General features: G+C 39.8%; 1 protein-coding gene across 7 annotated transcripts in view; it reads left to right on the top strand.

Annotated features, from left to right (window-relative positions):
• DAW1 (dynein assembly factor with WD repeats 1) overlaps positions 1–16,275 on the top strand; it is a 30,820-nt gene that overhangs the window by 627 nt on the left and 13,918 nt on the right. For all 7 annotated transcript variants that reach the window (XM_027119400.1, XM_027119380.1, XM_027119431.1 and 4 more), the window contains exons 2-8: positions 3,776–3,848; positions 5,619–5,763; positions 7,130–7,188; positions 9,509–9,631; positions 10,258–10,357; positions 14,171–14,278; positions 15,803–15,909. In XM_027119400.1, coding sequence (XP_026975201.1) covers positions 3,776–3,848; positions 5,619–5,763; positions 7,130–7,188; positions 9,509–9,631; positions 10,258–10,357; positions 14,171–14,278; positions 15,803–15,909 — 715 coding nt within the window. The remainder of the gene's footprint in view (positions 1–3,775; positions 3,849–5,618; positions 5,764–7,129; positions 7,189–9,508; positions 9,632–10,257; positions 10,358–14,170; positions 14,279–15,802; positions 15,910–16,275) is intronic.

The raw sequence follows: 16,275 nt of genomic DNA, 5'->3' as shown, positions 1-16,275 counted from the left end.
GGGAGGGATAGGAGGTGATTAGTGATGTGGTGGAATATTGGTTTCTGGAAGGGAAGACACCGACAAGGACCACATTGATTTTTATTTTAAAGGCACCAGAATAAGTCAAGGTGTGTTGAGTATAAAAAGAAAAATGCATACTTAATAAGCATATTACCTTAGTGACTGAATTCCAGACTGTACGTATCAATCAATCAGCACATTTACTCAAGGTCTACTCTGTACACACTTTGTGCTCCTTGTCATGGGACTTTGCGGTACGCGGGCCTCTCACTGTTGTGGCCTCTCCCGTTGCGGAGCACAGGCTCCAGACGCGCAGGCTCAGGGGCCATGGCTCACGGGCCCAGCCGCTCCGCGGCATGTGGGATCTTCCCGGACCGGGGCACGAACCCGCGTCCTTTAGCTTCGGCAAGTGAACTCTCAACCACTGCGCCACCAGGGAAGCCCCTAAATACAGTGTTTTGACAGAGTTTCCTGTTCTCTCTTGATCCGAAATGCTGCTGGAATCATGTCTATTACGTCAAATTATAGTCTGTTGCAGTGATTCTCAAAGTGTAAGGGGACTCTTGGGGCCCTCAGATCCTTTCATTGGGGGCCTCAATGTCAAATCTCTCTTTGTAATAACACTAAGATATCATTTTCTTTTTTTCACGGTGTCGATATTTGCCCTAGTGGTGCAAAAGCAATGGCAGGTGAAACTGCTGGTGCCTGACTACAAATCAAACAGTGGCACCGAACTCCAACAATGGCCATTGTATTCCTCACTGACACACTTGCAACAGGAGAAACAGACAAACACACAAACACCCAGAAGCCCTTAGTTTTACTTAAGAATGTCCTTGGTGAAGCAATAACACTTATTAACGTAGTGAAATACTGACACGTGGGTACGTGTTTTCTGGGTGATGAAGTAGAAAGTTCTCCTGAGGTGCTTCTGCTGCAAAGTGATGTACGATCCTTATCTTGAGGAATGTGCTTGTGCACGTGTTTGAGCTGAAAGATGAACTAGCCATTTTTTTCATGGAACACCGTTTTTACGTGAAAGACAGAAATAAACATGGTTTTCAGACTTGTATGTATGGCAGACATTTTCTTGAAAATGAACAAAGTGAGTCTGAAATTTTCAAGCAAAACTGTCAATATTTCTTGCCAGTGATAAAATTTGAGCTTTCAGAGCGAGAATTAGAACACCAGGAAATTTGTATCTAAATCATAAGCTTAACAACTTACCAACAGTAAAAGAGTTTTCTGATGATAGATATTGGTATTAACAAATGTGATTTTTTGGATAATGTATGATGAAATATGCGCACATTTAGAACTCAGTAAACTAACATTTTTCAAATATCTGACGCATGATGTTGTAAACCACACGTGGTAAAAGAAATTGAAAGTGTGAGATAGACCAATGGGTTTTAATGTAACCGGGTCTGAAGAGTTCCTTGATGTGGTTTCAGACTCGGAATTGCAACCAGTCTTTATAAAAACTACCATTTGTTGAGTTTTAAAGTAGTATCGAAGAAGAATATCCAAAATTACACAAAAAACTGATTAAAATATTCCTCCATTTTCCAACTACGTATCTGTGTATGACCCAGATTTTTTCTTATATTATATCTAAAACAACCTATAGCAACAGCTTAAATGCAGAAGCAGAGATGAGAATCCAGCCGTCTTTAGTTAAGCTAGATATTAAAGAGATCTGCAAAAGTGTAAAACAATGCTACTTTTCTTACATTTTTTTGGGTGAGGGGAGTAAATATAGTTATTTCAATAAAATATGCTATTTATATTAACATGCTATGAATTTATTATTGCTATTTTACAACAATTTAGTAAATATGTTTTTAAAATTTCAATTTTAATGTGGAAAGTATTAGAAAACCCCCAATTCCCAATAATTAAAAACGTGTAAATTAGTCCTGAGGCCAAAACATTTCAAGTCCGCTGGTCCATATCCATAGAGGTGGTATGATAGAGGCTCTGTTCACATTTTTTTCAGTCTGTTATCTCTCTGTTGTTCAGCTTGAATATATTCTGTTGATTAGTCTTCAAGTTCACTGATTCTATGCTTTGTCATCTCTGCTCTACTACTGAGCCTATTCAGCATGTTTTCCATTTTGGTTACTGTATTTTTCATAATACCATAATTCCCATTTGATTTATTTCAATAACTTCTATTTATTTTCTGAGATTTTTCATTTATTTGTTTCAAGTGAATCTGTAAACGACTGCTGAAGCATTTTTTTTTTTTTTTTTTTTCTGGCCGTGCCGTGTGGCTTGTGGGATCTTAGTTCCCTGACCAGGGATTGAACCCGCGCCCGCTGCATTGGAAGTGTGGAGTCTTAACCACTGGAAAGCCAGGGAAGCCCCTGAAGCATTTTTATGATACCTCCTTTGAAATCCTTGTCATTAGTTCCAGTATCTGATTCATCTCCATATTGGCATTTATTGATTGTCTTTCTCTGGTTCTTATTGTGAAGATTGACTTTTTTTTTTTTTTTTTTGTGGTACGCGGGCCTCTCACTGTTGTGGCCTCTCCCGTTGTGGAGCACAGGCTCCGGACGCGCAGGCTCAGTGGCCATGGCTCACGGGCCCAGCCGCTCCGCGGCATGTGGGATCTTCCCGGACCGGGGCACGAACCCGCGTCCCCTGCATCAGCAGGCGGACTCTCAACCACTGCGCCACTAGGGAAGCCCTGAGTGACTGTTTATTGTATCCTGGAGACTCTTGATCCCACCTACATCTATTTTGGCATGCCGTCACCATGTTTAGGTTTAGTACATAGGTTCTGGTCTGCTTCTGTGGGCTTTAATTACAGTGATACTTTAGTTTTCTGAGCTTTTGCCATGTTATTCTGGTCTAATTTGTTTTTCTGGTGTAAGACTCCTGCTTTGCTTTGTCTTAGCAAGACTCCTGCTCAGTCTTCTCTGGTGCCACCTGCAGGGGCAGAAGGTATGTCCCCAGTGTGCCTGTTCTCACTGTGTGACCTTCGGGGGGTGCAGGACAAGCCCCTGGGCCTGGTTGTGCCACTGGTTGAAAGGCAGGGAGACGCTGCTTTGGTGCTTTGCTGTGGAATGGGGTCTGGGAGGTCCTGGGACTTCGCTGATGCTGCTGTAGGTAGATCAGATGGCCCCCTCAGACAGCAGCTGAGGAGCAGGGATATGTGAAGGTCTGTGGCTTTGCTGCTCCAGCTGTTGCAGGCAGATGAGATTGCACTGGGGCCGAGCTTTGCAGTGGGGACTGGGACAGCCCAGGGCTTCCACTGGTGGGTGGGACTGCCTGCAGGGGCCCCCGTGGTGGAGCAGTTCAGGGTTCCTCATCAGTACTTTGTCTGACTTCTCTTTTCCTTGTCCGTTGGCCACAGAAAGCAAGCTTTTTTGTTATTTTTTGATGTTTTGATATCTGTGCTTTTCGGTGGTTTCAGGCTGCCAGTCCTTTTGGTCCCCACTGTTGGGATACATGTGAAATGAAAAGAAAACCCAGGGAACTCACCGTGTTGTCATTCCTCAAATCCTGAGGCCCCTATCCATCCACCTTTTTCTATCCAACTTTCAATTATTTTAGCATTGCATGCTGAATTCAAGTGTATTTAGAGGACAGACCAAGGAAAAGTGGGTCTACACCATCTTGTTTTGAAATCAGACATCACTGCATATGTTTTATGTAGAAAAATGGAAAAACAAAAATGAAAAAATTATGTCAAAGTAGGTTAACTTTTGGCATAGGCTGTGATCATAAGTGTTTTATAACTTAATATTTGTTTATTTCTTAGGAATTATGTTGGAATATGAAGAAAGTGGACAACTAAAGACCAAATCCATAGATCTGCTCGATCTCCATACCAGGTAAGTTAGCTATATAATGCAATATGTATTTCATATCCAAAATTGTGATGGGGAGACCCTGACATAGGATGGTGTGTGGATGAGCTGCGTAAGCTACAGACAATGCATTACTAATTAAATTGTTCCGGGGTTTATTATTTCCTGTTTGTTTTGTTGAATTTTATTTGAATGTCTTGCTGAATGAGGAGGAAGTAGAAAAAGGATCATCAATCTTTCTTCTTCTTCTTCCCAAACCAACCATATTTAAAAAGAAAAAAAATAAACCTTTTAGTTTGGAAATCTGTTTTGATTCATAACATTTGTTGGAAACCTTTCCAAGAGGCATTATTATCTTTTTAATTCTTATGTAAGTATAACTGTTTTGACAACTGAGTTTTTCAAAGTCATCATTGTGAAACATCTCTGATTCATTTCCATTCCAAATATTCACTTTTATTCTGAAAGACTGTGTTTCTTGAGAGCTGGGACCGTACCCTGACACTCCCAGGACTCAACCTATGGTAGGTAATAAATGTTAGTTGAATGAATGGTCTCCTAGCTCAGTGCCTTGCACAAAACTGGAGCTCAGCCTGTGTTTATCTGTGAACAGAAGGAGGATGCTTATCAGATTTCACATTTCTGGGAAGCAGATGCTGAAACAGAAGTAGGTGGGTACAAGGTTACTGGGAAGTGACACCTGGGACAGATCAGAGGATGAGGCACGTCTGGGCAGGAGGAGACATCAACCTTGATGATGATGCAGGTTTGACAAGAGTCTCTCCAGCCCGTGGGGGAGCTCGGAACAAAGCTTGCGGGTTTGAGGACCCCCTTACGGGGCAGAAGTGGCCAGGCTCTTGTGCGGCCCCCTTGCCTAGCCAGCGGCCAAGGGCTGTGGGTAAGAGCAAGCCGTGGGCTCAGACACTAACATGGATCCTGAAGAAGCTGCAGCTGGAGGCTGTCAGCCAACCACCACCTCCCTCACGGCAGCTGGGCCCCGAGTCCTTTCTTGATACGCATTTGTGACATGTTTTGCAAAATGACCCTATTTTGGATGTTTTGTGGTATACAGACATTAATATTTGTCTTGAATTAATATTATTCTGGACTAGCAAAATTTACCATAATTGCTGTAGATTATTTGAATACTGGGGAAAACTTGAACCTGTACTTTTCACCCCAGTTCTCTTTCAGGGACATAATGTTATAGCCCATAAGAAATCTAATAATAATAATAATAGTAATTCTTTGAATGTTTGTTTTGGTTAGGTACTTTCTCTTTCCCTAAAAATATTGCAAACCTAACCTTTCTGAGCCTCAGTTTCTTCATCACTAAAATAGTTGTGAAAACTATTAAATTAGAGGGTTGTTATAGGATTAAATGACAGAACATATGTAAGGTGCAAAGTATAGTAGGAGTGGGCACATTTAATATATGTTCATTTAAAAGAAAAAAGAAACAGGAAAAAAATAAAAAGAGCTCTTGTTCAGAAGCAGTATGCACTTGGCCTTCTTAGGTAAGCAATGAGAATCTTTGTACACCTTCTTCAGGAGAAATCTCAGTTAATGGAAAGGCATTGGAGAGAACCCAAGCAGCTTTCATCTGTGACACAGTGCTCTTCAGTGATTTCTGTGTTTTTTTTTTCCCCCAGAAATCTCTTGGTAAAAATGATGGTGTTGTTGACATTTTATAAATCTTATGCGTCATAAAGCTATATAATCCTTTATGTAATAAATGTATATGCAATTTTTGACAAAGACAAAAATAACTTTTTTGTTCTTGGTGAATTTCAGTACAGATGTCAATGCCTTAGTACAAGAGATACAGAAAGCAGAACCTCTAATCACAGCTTCACGAGCAAACCAGGTCAAACTTTTAATACAGAGGTTACAAAATAAACTCGGACAGTACAGCAACCACAAATTCTATCTTTTTAAGGTAATGTCTGTTTTAAAGATACTAAGTAGAACTTCAATGAATTAATTGGTGTTCTATTAATCTGAGGTAAAGTACAAATCGTGTTTTCTCTTTTCCTCAGTTCCTCACATATTTTTGCTAAGTCTTAATAAATGTTCGTTGAATGAATGAATGAAATTCAAAAATTTACTTCTTAACAGGTTCAATAAAGATTTGTACTAGTAACTTTAACTTTTCTTTATAATGATAAATCTAAAGGATAATCTAAGTTATTGAATAATTAAAATTTTTTCCAGTTAGAGTAATATTAAGACATGTTTCATGGTGGATCAATATTTCAAATTTTCTGCTTCCATGTGAACTAAACTATATTTTAGCAAATTATTTATTGACATGGATTGCATAATTTAATTCAATGAAAATATGCTTATTTTCCTGTAGTATTTTGGTGACTAAATTAAAACAAATGTAGTCATTTATTCAAGAACAGCTTTTATTTTTTTCTTTATTATTTAACAAAATTTAATGATTTATTCTAGAACTGCTTTATATTACACTGATTTTATTTGTTATGACTTAAGTAGACTTATTATTAAATACTCAGCTTATTTTGTCTGATGCAAAATATTCAAGCAATCTGTATTCATCTGTTCCATTCACGAGAGGATGGTTATTCTTGTAATAGTTCTTTGTCCAGTAGGTGGCACTATTTAACTTCAAATATGAGCTCTATAACGCATGACCTTGTAATTTATCCACCAAAGGGAACATTTTTGATAGTGAAAGAGGACACTATTAATAGTTACACTCTGGCAGTACACAGAACTGGGACCGTCCCAGTCTAGCCAATCACTCTGTCCATAAACAGACGATCCAATTTAAGTATATTCATTCAATAAATATTAAGCGTCCCCTATGTGCTAGACAATGTAGGGCTGGAAAGATAAATAACACAACGTATCCTGACTCTGAAGGAGCTTTAAGATTCAAAAAGTAATGATACATTGTAAATCTGTATTTGAAACATATTTAGTTTATTTCCTATATACACTGTTTATGCATATATACAAAACCATGTGCAATATGTGAAAGAAAATATAAATTAGTGCTATTTGGTATTTTATAGCCATAATCTATCTAAAGGTAAATTGATGGAAAACACAGATCCTATTATGTTTCTGTAATTAGTTGTAACCACCAAATGTGTTAGTAGTTTTAATAATAGAAGGTCCAATGTAGTTTTCTCATTTGTTCAGATATTTGATATTGTCCATTTATTATGTATAATTAAGACACATTTGAGTGTCTTCATTGGTTTGCAGTTAAAATGAATGAACTGAAAAATTTTGTTTGAGTTTAAAATAAGTGGTGTTTTCTTTCATTGAAGGTTCTCAGAGCACATATACTGCCATTGACTAACGTTGCACTTAATAAATCAGGCTCATGGTAAGGTTCTCTGTTTATTTAAAACAGTTTATTAGACTTTATTTTTTAGAGCAGTTTTAGGTTCACAGCAAAACTGAGCAGAAGGTACAGAGGTTTCCTATAAAGCGTCTGCCTTGTGCCCCTGCACACAGCTTCCCTCACCATCAGCGTCCCCCACCAAACCTGCATCTGTTACAGTTGTAGCCGATATTGATAGCGACACATCATTATCACGAAAAGTTCATAGTTTACATTAGGGTTGACTCTTGGTTTTGTACATTCTGCAGGTTGGCAAATGTATAATGACATATACCCACTGTTGTGGGATCACACAGAGCAGTTTCACTGCCCTAAAATCCTCTGTGCTCTGGTTCTTTATTTCTATGTGTAAGTCTCTGTCTATTTCTGTTCTTTACTTCTAATTTTTAATAATCAAGGGATAAAAGTTTTAAAATAAAAGTATACATGTAAGGAATACAACAGGATGATTTGATATACATATACATAGTGAAATGATAACTACAGTCAAGTTAATTAACATCTCCATAGTTACCATCTTTTGTGTGTGTGATGAGGGCACCTGACATCTATTCTTTCAGCATATTTCCGGCATTCAATACAGTATTATTAACTGTAGTCATCATGCCTGTACGTTAGATCTCTAGGCTTATTCATTCTGTGTAACTGCAACTTTGTACCCTTTGACCAATGTCTTCCCATTTCTCCTCCCCAGTCCCTGGTAACTGCTGTTCTACTCTCTGCTTCTGTGAGTTCAACTTTGTTGTTGTTTAGATTGCACATATAAGTGAGATCATATGGTATTTGTCCTTCTGTGTCTGGCTTATTTCACTTAGCATCATGTCCTTCAGGTTCATCCATGCAGTAGCAAATGGCAGGATGTCCTTCTTTCTCATGGCCGAATGATATTTCATTGTAAACATATATATGCACCATATTTTCTTCACCTATTCATCCTTTGACAGATATTCAGGTTATTTCCATATCTCGGCTATAGTGAATAATGCTGCAGTGAACATAGGAGTGCAGGTATCGCTATGAGATCCTGATTTTGTTTCCTTTGGATATATACCCAGAAATGAGATTGCTGGATCATATGGTAGTTCTATTTTTTTTTTTTTTGGTAAACACCATCCTCTGTTGCATAATGACCATACCAATTTACATTCCCCAAGAAGCTAGGAGGAAAATGCCTAGAAGAGAACCACAGATATACTGCCTTGTCAGCCTTCCTGTTTAGTTCGGTGCAGATCAGAATTTGTTTCACCTTTTATCATAACCACTTGTCATTAAGACTGGCTTTTCAATTTTGTGCTTTTTGTTCTGTGCTTGGGAAATATTTTTCCTAATGGAGTATTTAAGGAATAACTAAGATACTCTTAATTTAAGCTATTAGAGGTCAATATATTGATACTAACGATTCCTATAGTAGAATAGTCACGTTAAAGGATTGTTAAATATTAAACAAATATTTATTGAGCACTTAGTGTGTCAGTCATGTTCCAGGGCCTAGGGATGATGGTGGGTAGAAGAACTAGCATGTATGAAAGAAACAATACAGTTCTTCAGAGACTAGTGGGAAGGGGAATGTGGCTAATCAGGGTGTGCTTTCGGGAGAAGTTGAGGTCCCAGGTGTAGCCAGGACTGCTGGCCTTGCGGACCACAAGCAAAGTTTGAATTTTCCTCTAGATCACTGGGAAGCCATCTGAGGAAGGTTAAACAAAATAAATCCAATTTTGGTGAGGGAAATAGATTTGTAAGGGAAATAGATTTGTAAGGGACATGTGTGAGTCAAGCCCTATTAGAAGGTGGTTTTATTTGTTTGGGCAAGAGATGGAGACAATGGAACTGGTGAGAAGGGATGTACTAGGGATGTATTCTGAGACTGGGCTGATAGAATTTACTGATAGATTGTGTGTGGGATGTGAGGGAAAGAGAGGCATCAAAGGTGATTCTAAGACTTTATGGTCTGACCAACGGGAAGAATGATGTTATTTGTTGAGATATATTAGAGTTTCAGAAAATGTTACTGATTATTAACATTATTTAATGATATAACTATTTATATTGTAAGAATGATTATTGGAAGGATTACTCTTTATTTTATTTAGTAACTAGTAACTCCTTTTTGGGTTTGGGTTAAAATTGGAAAGTTTCCAGGTCAAAGGTTAGATATTGCTCCCAATTTGTTTGTTCTGCCTTCACAACTTCCATTGTAAAAAGCAAGGTAAATGGGGTTATAATTTTGCAGGCAAAAGCAATGAGGTCTTTATTAACACATTGCTAGTTTCACCTTGTGGTGTATTTATATTGCTTGTGTTAGCTTTATCACAGGAAGCTATGATCGGACATGCAAACTCTGGGACACTGCCTCTGGAGAGGAACTTCACACCCTGGAGGGTCACAGGAATGTGGTTTATGCCGTAGCATTCAACAATCCTTATGGGTAAAAAGACATTCACTTGTTCAGTTATTCCTTATTAATCCATTCATTCTTTTATTCATGTCTCCCTCTATCTATTGGGGAAGGAAAAGAGGAAGACAAAGAACTAAAAGTTATTGAGTGCCTGACGTGTGCTTTGAAAACCTCTTAAATACCTTCTTCAGTGCTTAAAGGAGCTTTGGGATAGGTATTGCTGGTTTCATATAACGTATATAAAGTTCAGATACCCTTCCCAGGTTCACACAGTAGTAAAGAGGTGAGTAAGGGTTCAAGCTTTTGCAGGGCTGACTCTCTGCCCTTGGGAGCTCTCTGACAGCAAGTTCCTGCTGATGTTTATAGCACTGGGCTGAACATGTAAACCGATACTATTCAAAAATTAGAACTCTAGTTTGTTATAGAGTTCACTGAAATAGATATAAGATTGCTTGTTGTTTCATTTTATTTTTAAAAAATTTTTATTTTATATTGGAGTATAGTTGATTTACTGGATAGGTTATTATTTTAAAAGTGAAATAAACTTCTGAGTAGATAGAGATCCATGTATTAATATCTCTTCTCTTAATTCAGTATATCAAATACTGTGGTTGAATTTGTTTTCAAATTCCATATATATTCTTTTTAAATCTTAGTGACAAAATTGCCACTGGATCCTTTGATAAGACTTGTAAACTATGGAGTGTAGAAACCGGAAACTGTTACCATACCTTTAGGGGTCATACAGCAGAAATAGTGAGTATATTTATTTTATTATATTTTTATGTTGTCATTCTTTTTGTTTTTGTTTTGTTTTACTTTCCTCTTTTTTCAGTAGAACTTATTTTTTAGAGCAGTTTTAGGTTGACAGGAAAATTGAGTAAAAAATACAAAGATTTCTCACCTTTCCCCTCCGCGGCATGCTCCATTATTAGCATCCCCATCAGGGTGGTACGTATATTACAACTGATGAACTTACACTGGCACATCACATCATTGTTATTTCTTTTTAGAATTCCATTGTAAAAGCAGTGGCTATACCTTTATAATTAATTTTAAAGCCTATCTGATATTTTCAGTTTCTATGTATCATGTATGGTGGTATTGATATAATTTATAAACTACTCTAGTCTTAATATCTTGCCGATGCTGTAAAAGCCCCGTATCCTGCTTTGACTAAGTAGGCAAATGATGGGATAAGTATATGAACACAATATCCAACCTGACTTTTCCTCTTTCACTGACTTGTCTTTAGAGGACTGACGTGATGAGGGTTGACGAAGTTCTTAAAGTAGCTTTTAAAATAACTTTTTTATATCATGTAAGATATCTAAGCTGATTGTTTTCTGGATATAATTAGAACTCAAATTTGCATAAATAGTTTGATACTCGAAATGGCTCTCACTATTGGGAAGCCCTTGTCCTTGGCCAATTCTGTGTTACATTTTATAACAATTAGTGAGATAATTGGCACCCTATGGAACAAGTGATAGCTTTTAAAAATAAACAATCTGCTTATTTTAGGAATAAAAATTTATTTATATTCATCCTTCAAATTCATTGTATGTTCATCCAACAAGAGCTCACGCTATGTTCAAGGTACTTTGCTAAACACTGGGGATACTGCAGTTATAAATTGTAACTGACCCTTTAGTGGCACTCAACATGCCTGAAGCACCGTCCTAAGCCCTTTACATATATTAGCTTAGTTGTTTCTCATAACAACCATAAGGGGTAGCTATTTCCCCATTTTACAGTTAAGGATGCTGAGGCATAGAGCGCTTAAGTAATTTGTCCAGGGTCATAAGAAAGACAGAATCCTCATTCTCCTAGTGTGGCCATGTTTTCATACTCCCTTGGAATTTTGAAAAGGTTTCTTTATTTATAGTTCCTAGGAAGACATTTCGTATTTTTCGTAGTCAACAACATCAATCCAATGAATGTGTACTAAGCATTGACTGTGTGAAGCCCTGGCCTATGTGTGTGGGGTACCAAACAGAATCAGATGTAGTTCTTGGTCCCCCAGGGATTTTGCAGTCTTGTAGAGGGAGTAGAGGTGTCCATGGATAAGTTTAGAGATGTGTTGTAGGTGGGCCAGAAGTTGGCGGGGAGTTCAGTGAGGGCACAGAGGGAGTGGGCAAGCCTCCGTGGCCAGGACTGGTATTCAGGAAAGACTCTGCAGAGAGATGGCAGGTGCATTCCAGGCAGAGGGAGCTGCAGCAGCAAACGCCCAGAGGAGGTGTGTAATCGTGGTTTGTGCTTAGAACTCAAGTGGCTCTGAGCGTCCAGGGCAGCGCTTCCCAGCCTTCCGCGCACAGAAGGTGCTCATACGGAGATGCACACGTTGGGAAGAGCCGCTCCCACAGTTAGAGGTGACTGGCGGGGATCTCTGGTGCTGCCCAGCTGTCTGGGCTAAATGTGCCAGTGCCTGGCACACCTGTAACCCTGCAAAGCCACATCCCAGCCTTTGTGTGATTGAAGTGAGGGAGGCAGGGGAGGCCTTCTTGTAGATTTCTAAAGGGTCTTAAATGCTATGCTAAGGAATGGGGACTTCATCCTGGAGATATTGCCATGCTGTTGAGACTTTTCAGCTGGGAAGGGGCATGCATGGTCAGCTTTGCATTTTGGGAAGATCATTCTTTTGCCATTGTGAAGGAGAAATGGGCAGCGGATAATATCAGAAATATGGGCCAGTGGGGATCTTGTAGCCACCCAAGCAAAGATGACAAAGCTCTGTTGTGAGGCTGGTGAGGCGAATGTGAGAGAGGTCAGGGGTGGAAGGAGGAGGACTGGGTCACCAAGTAGACACGAGGCATGAAGCAAACAAAGCGTTTAGGGTGGTTCCCTGATTTCAGACTCAGGCAGCTGGCAGCGCCATTCACCAAGTCTGTACATAAGAGAGAAGCAGGATTCTTTGTGTGATTTGCATGTCTTAGACAGAGTGATTAAGGTCTCTCTGTGTGATGGCCAAACAGAGGCATCCATTTGGCAGTTGGCTCTTTGGGGCCGAACCGAGCAGTGAGATCTGGGCAAAAGACGTGGATGTGTGAGTCACCGGCATCTGGGTGGCAGTAGAAACCACCGAACAATTGAAATTTCCCAAAGGGAAAGGTAGACTGTAGGGAGAAAACTGGTGGGATCTTGGGAAGATGGAGAAGAGAAAAATTTAAAAGATACAATAAAAGAGACAAGAAGTTAGAGAAGAAAAGCAGAGCACTATCAAAGCAGTCAAGAAGGAAGAAAATATCGAGAACCTCAGGAATGTTAAGTGAGATGATCAAGACCAACAAGCCTCTCAACGGCACATGGAGTTCCAGTAGAGTTGAAGAGTGGAAGATGGGCAGTGAGTGATGGTAGGCTATTTTTCCAAGGAATTTGGTTGTAAAGGGAAATAAAGGTAGTTAAAAAATGGATATGTTGAGTCAAAGGAGGATTTGTTTTCATGTGGGAAGAGCTCAAGCATACTTATAGGCCACTGGAAAGGATCTAGCTCCTTCTAGAGGGAAGGAAAAGTTGGTGGGCTCATCTCTCCTAGGTGTACAGGGAACATAATGTCTTAAAATGGCAAAGTGATCCCTCTGAATCTGAGACTGGAGGAAAGGAAAGTGGGGGCCAGGGGAGGAAGTTCTCAACTGATAGGTAAGCTTTTTCAGGGAAGTATTAGGAGGCCAGGTTATCTGCTGAGGAGGAATGAGGATGGGAGCGGAGGCAAAAATGGGGAATGGGAGAATATATTGAATCCGAGGCGTGTTAGACAAAATAGGGAAAGCTACTGAGGCCACAGCTGAGGACAGAAGACATGAATGAACATCACTAGTACCTGCTATACTGTTTTCTTCAACTGCCTTGGTTGAGGGTAGGGCAGGCAAATGAGAGATAAAAATCCCAGATTGATACAAGTTTTTAGGAGTTATATGAAGAGTGCAGGTGAAAAGACAGGGACTTGGAGTTTTAGGATGCTGGCAGGAGTGATGCTTCCAGGTGTCATTTGAATGGGGGATAATGGGCCGGGAGAAAAGAGAGGGGTTTACATGAAATGGAAGGTATCCTATGGGGAGGTTGGAGGGGAGGCTTGGTAAGGAAGAGAGAAGGTAGAAGTATTGGGAAATTGTAACTAGAGACTGGTGTATTGGTAGTGAATCTTCTAGAAAAGGTGACATCAAGGTAAGGGTGTTGCCGTGGGAGTGATCCCTGGTTGGGCAGCTAAGGTCGCACATGCCCCGCGTCGTGGCCGAAAAAATAAAAGATGGGAGCCAGATAGCATGAATCTCAAAGGAGCTGGGCTTTGCTTTTGTTCTTGTTCTTCTATGGTCTGGAAGTGACTAAGGGGAGCCAGTGCCTCTCCAAGCCCGAGCTGGTGATGTGGGAGAACAGCAGCCTCTTCTCAAGAGGAGAATGCTTCAGGATCTACCTGCAGATAAATGGCTACTCGTATCTGGCATTTTGCTGCATAATCTGTACAAAGAACTAGGCTGAATCTGCTGAGAGAGTCACGTCTCCAAGCTTTTCTATATTAGAATTAACAATTTAAAACTCTTTCTAACATCTCTCTCGTCTCATGTAATTCAGGTGTGTTTATCGTTTAATCCTCAAAGCACATTGGTGGCTACTGGAAGTATGGACACAACGGCCAAACTGTGGGACATTCAGAATGGAGAGGAAGTGTTCACTCTCACAGTATGTTACTAATGTTAATAACATCAAGAGTTTTACATTTTCATTAGCTATTCCTTTGGGTAAGCCTTTTACTTGTGGTTTTTTTTTTAATAAATAAATAAATTAATTAATTTTTATTTTTGGCTGTGTTGGGTCTTCGTTGCTGCGCGCGGGCTTTCTCTAGTTGTGGCGAGCGGTGGCTACTCTTCGTTGCGGTGCACGGGCTTCTCATTGCAGTGGCTTCTTTTGTTGCAGAGCACGGGTTCTAGGCGCGCGGGCTTCAGTAGTTGTGGCACGCGGGCTTCTGTAGTTGTGGTGCACGGGCTTAGTTGCTCCGCGGCATGTGGGATCTTCCCAGACCAGGGATCAAACCCGTGTCCCCTGCATTGGCAGGCAGATTCTTAACCACTGCGCCACCAGGGAAGTCCCTTGTGTTTGTTTTTATTTGTATATTTATTACAAAATGAACTCTAAGTTAGCAGATGTTTTTGAGCGATTGGTTTTCAGACTGTAGTAGAAGAGTGTTTCAGCTGGTTTGCTGACTATTCCCAAAGACTTAAATGGACGTGCTGGGGAAGCCCAGATGGGCTTTTTATTTTGACTAACTTCAGTCTGTAAGCCGTACCAACTATTGCTTAAAACCTATGGTCACCTACCTGGCTAAAAGCAAAGGAGATGGAGGCTGGGGCCTTTGGGAAGAGGCAGAAGTGGAGGAACCTGCCAGAAGATTTCTTAAAGAAACTCCCTTCTTTTCTAACCTCCAGCCTTAGAAGCCTCTGGTATTACAAAGTCTGAAGTATAAGGGGCAAGGGGCAGGAAGTGACAAGGCCAAAGGGCATTGCCCGCAGAGTGGATGCTGGTGGTGTGGTTCGGCAGGGGCCCCTGTCTGTCGCCACCACATGTCCGTCCAGAACCATCCTATTACTGCTACCCTCCACTTCTTCCCGCCTCAGCGAAAACTACCAAGCAAAAAAGTGTGATGCTCTGTGGCAATCAGTGGGGACAATTGGATGGGAAATCACATTATTTTATTCTTTCAGATTATAAATGGGTTTAAAAAATAGGATCCGCTTTCTAGGAGAACTTTTTCTAGAAGTTCTCCTTCTAGAAAAAGTTAAAATGGACTAGAAAAAAAGAGGAAAATCTGTGTTTTTAACTAACACCAAGAGTTTTTCTTTCTTAAATCAGAGAGCCTCGTTTTATTCATGCAAGTATACTTTTCCTGATCTTCGTACTCAGCACTTCTGTGGGTCATGCTTCTTCACTGCCTCTTCTTTCAGATAAATGCCTAAGAGCGTTGGAAGGTGCGTGTCCTGCTCTACACGTGTCCTTTATTAAAATTAAATGGAGCTGAACATTAAAGTTCTGAGCACATAAATGTATTTCAGCTTGTTTGCAGTCTCTCCCTATCCAGCCAGCCACTGATCTCTCTTCTCCCTATAGAGCTTTGCCTTTTTTAGCATTTTCTTTTAGACTATTATGTTATACATTTGTAGAAATCGTTTCATCTACAGGTATGCATGATGATATCTGGTCTTTTTCTAGGGACACTCAGCTGAAATCATCTCTTTGTCCTTTAACACCTCAGGAAACAGAATCATCACGGGGTCTTTCGATCATACAGTTACAGTGTGGGATGCTGATACTGGAAGGTATTCTTGATTTTTAAGAATTTGTTTTTAACCTGCATCAGAAGATTAAGAAGATAGTCTTTGTTATTTATCAGCTTAATGTTAAATCTATTCTTTACCTTGGATTCCATAGGAATAGGGACACACTGAAAGCAAATTAATTCATTCTTTAATGATTTTTCTGATCCACCAAAAATATGTGCTTCCTTGGAATTCTGAGGAAATAATGCCAAACAGTAACATAAAAGGAGAATGTTAACAATAGCCTGGTTACACAGCTATTATTTATTCCATGTACTATGTAATCGAATTTCAATGGCTTGTCATTATGGTAGGCATGGGTATCATGAACAAATAAAATCATGGCTAATGACCCCAATTTAATTT

Source organism: Aethalodelphis obliquidens, unplaced genomic scaffold, assembly GCF_003676395.1.
Source record: "Aethalodelphis obliquidens isolate GAN/ISIS:26980383/991018 unplaced genomic scaffold, ASM367639v1 scaffold2, whole genome shotgun sequence".
In the NCBI taxonomy this organism is placed as follows: Eukaryota; Metazoa; Chordata; class Mammalia; order Artiodactyla; family Delphinidae; genus Aethalodelphis; species Aethalodelphis obliquidens.
This window is presented reverse-complemented; position numbering and strand designations above follow the sequence as displayed.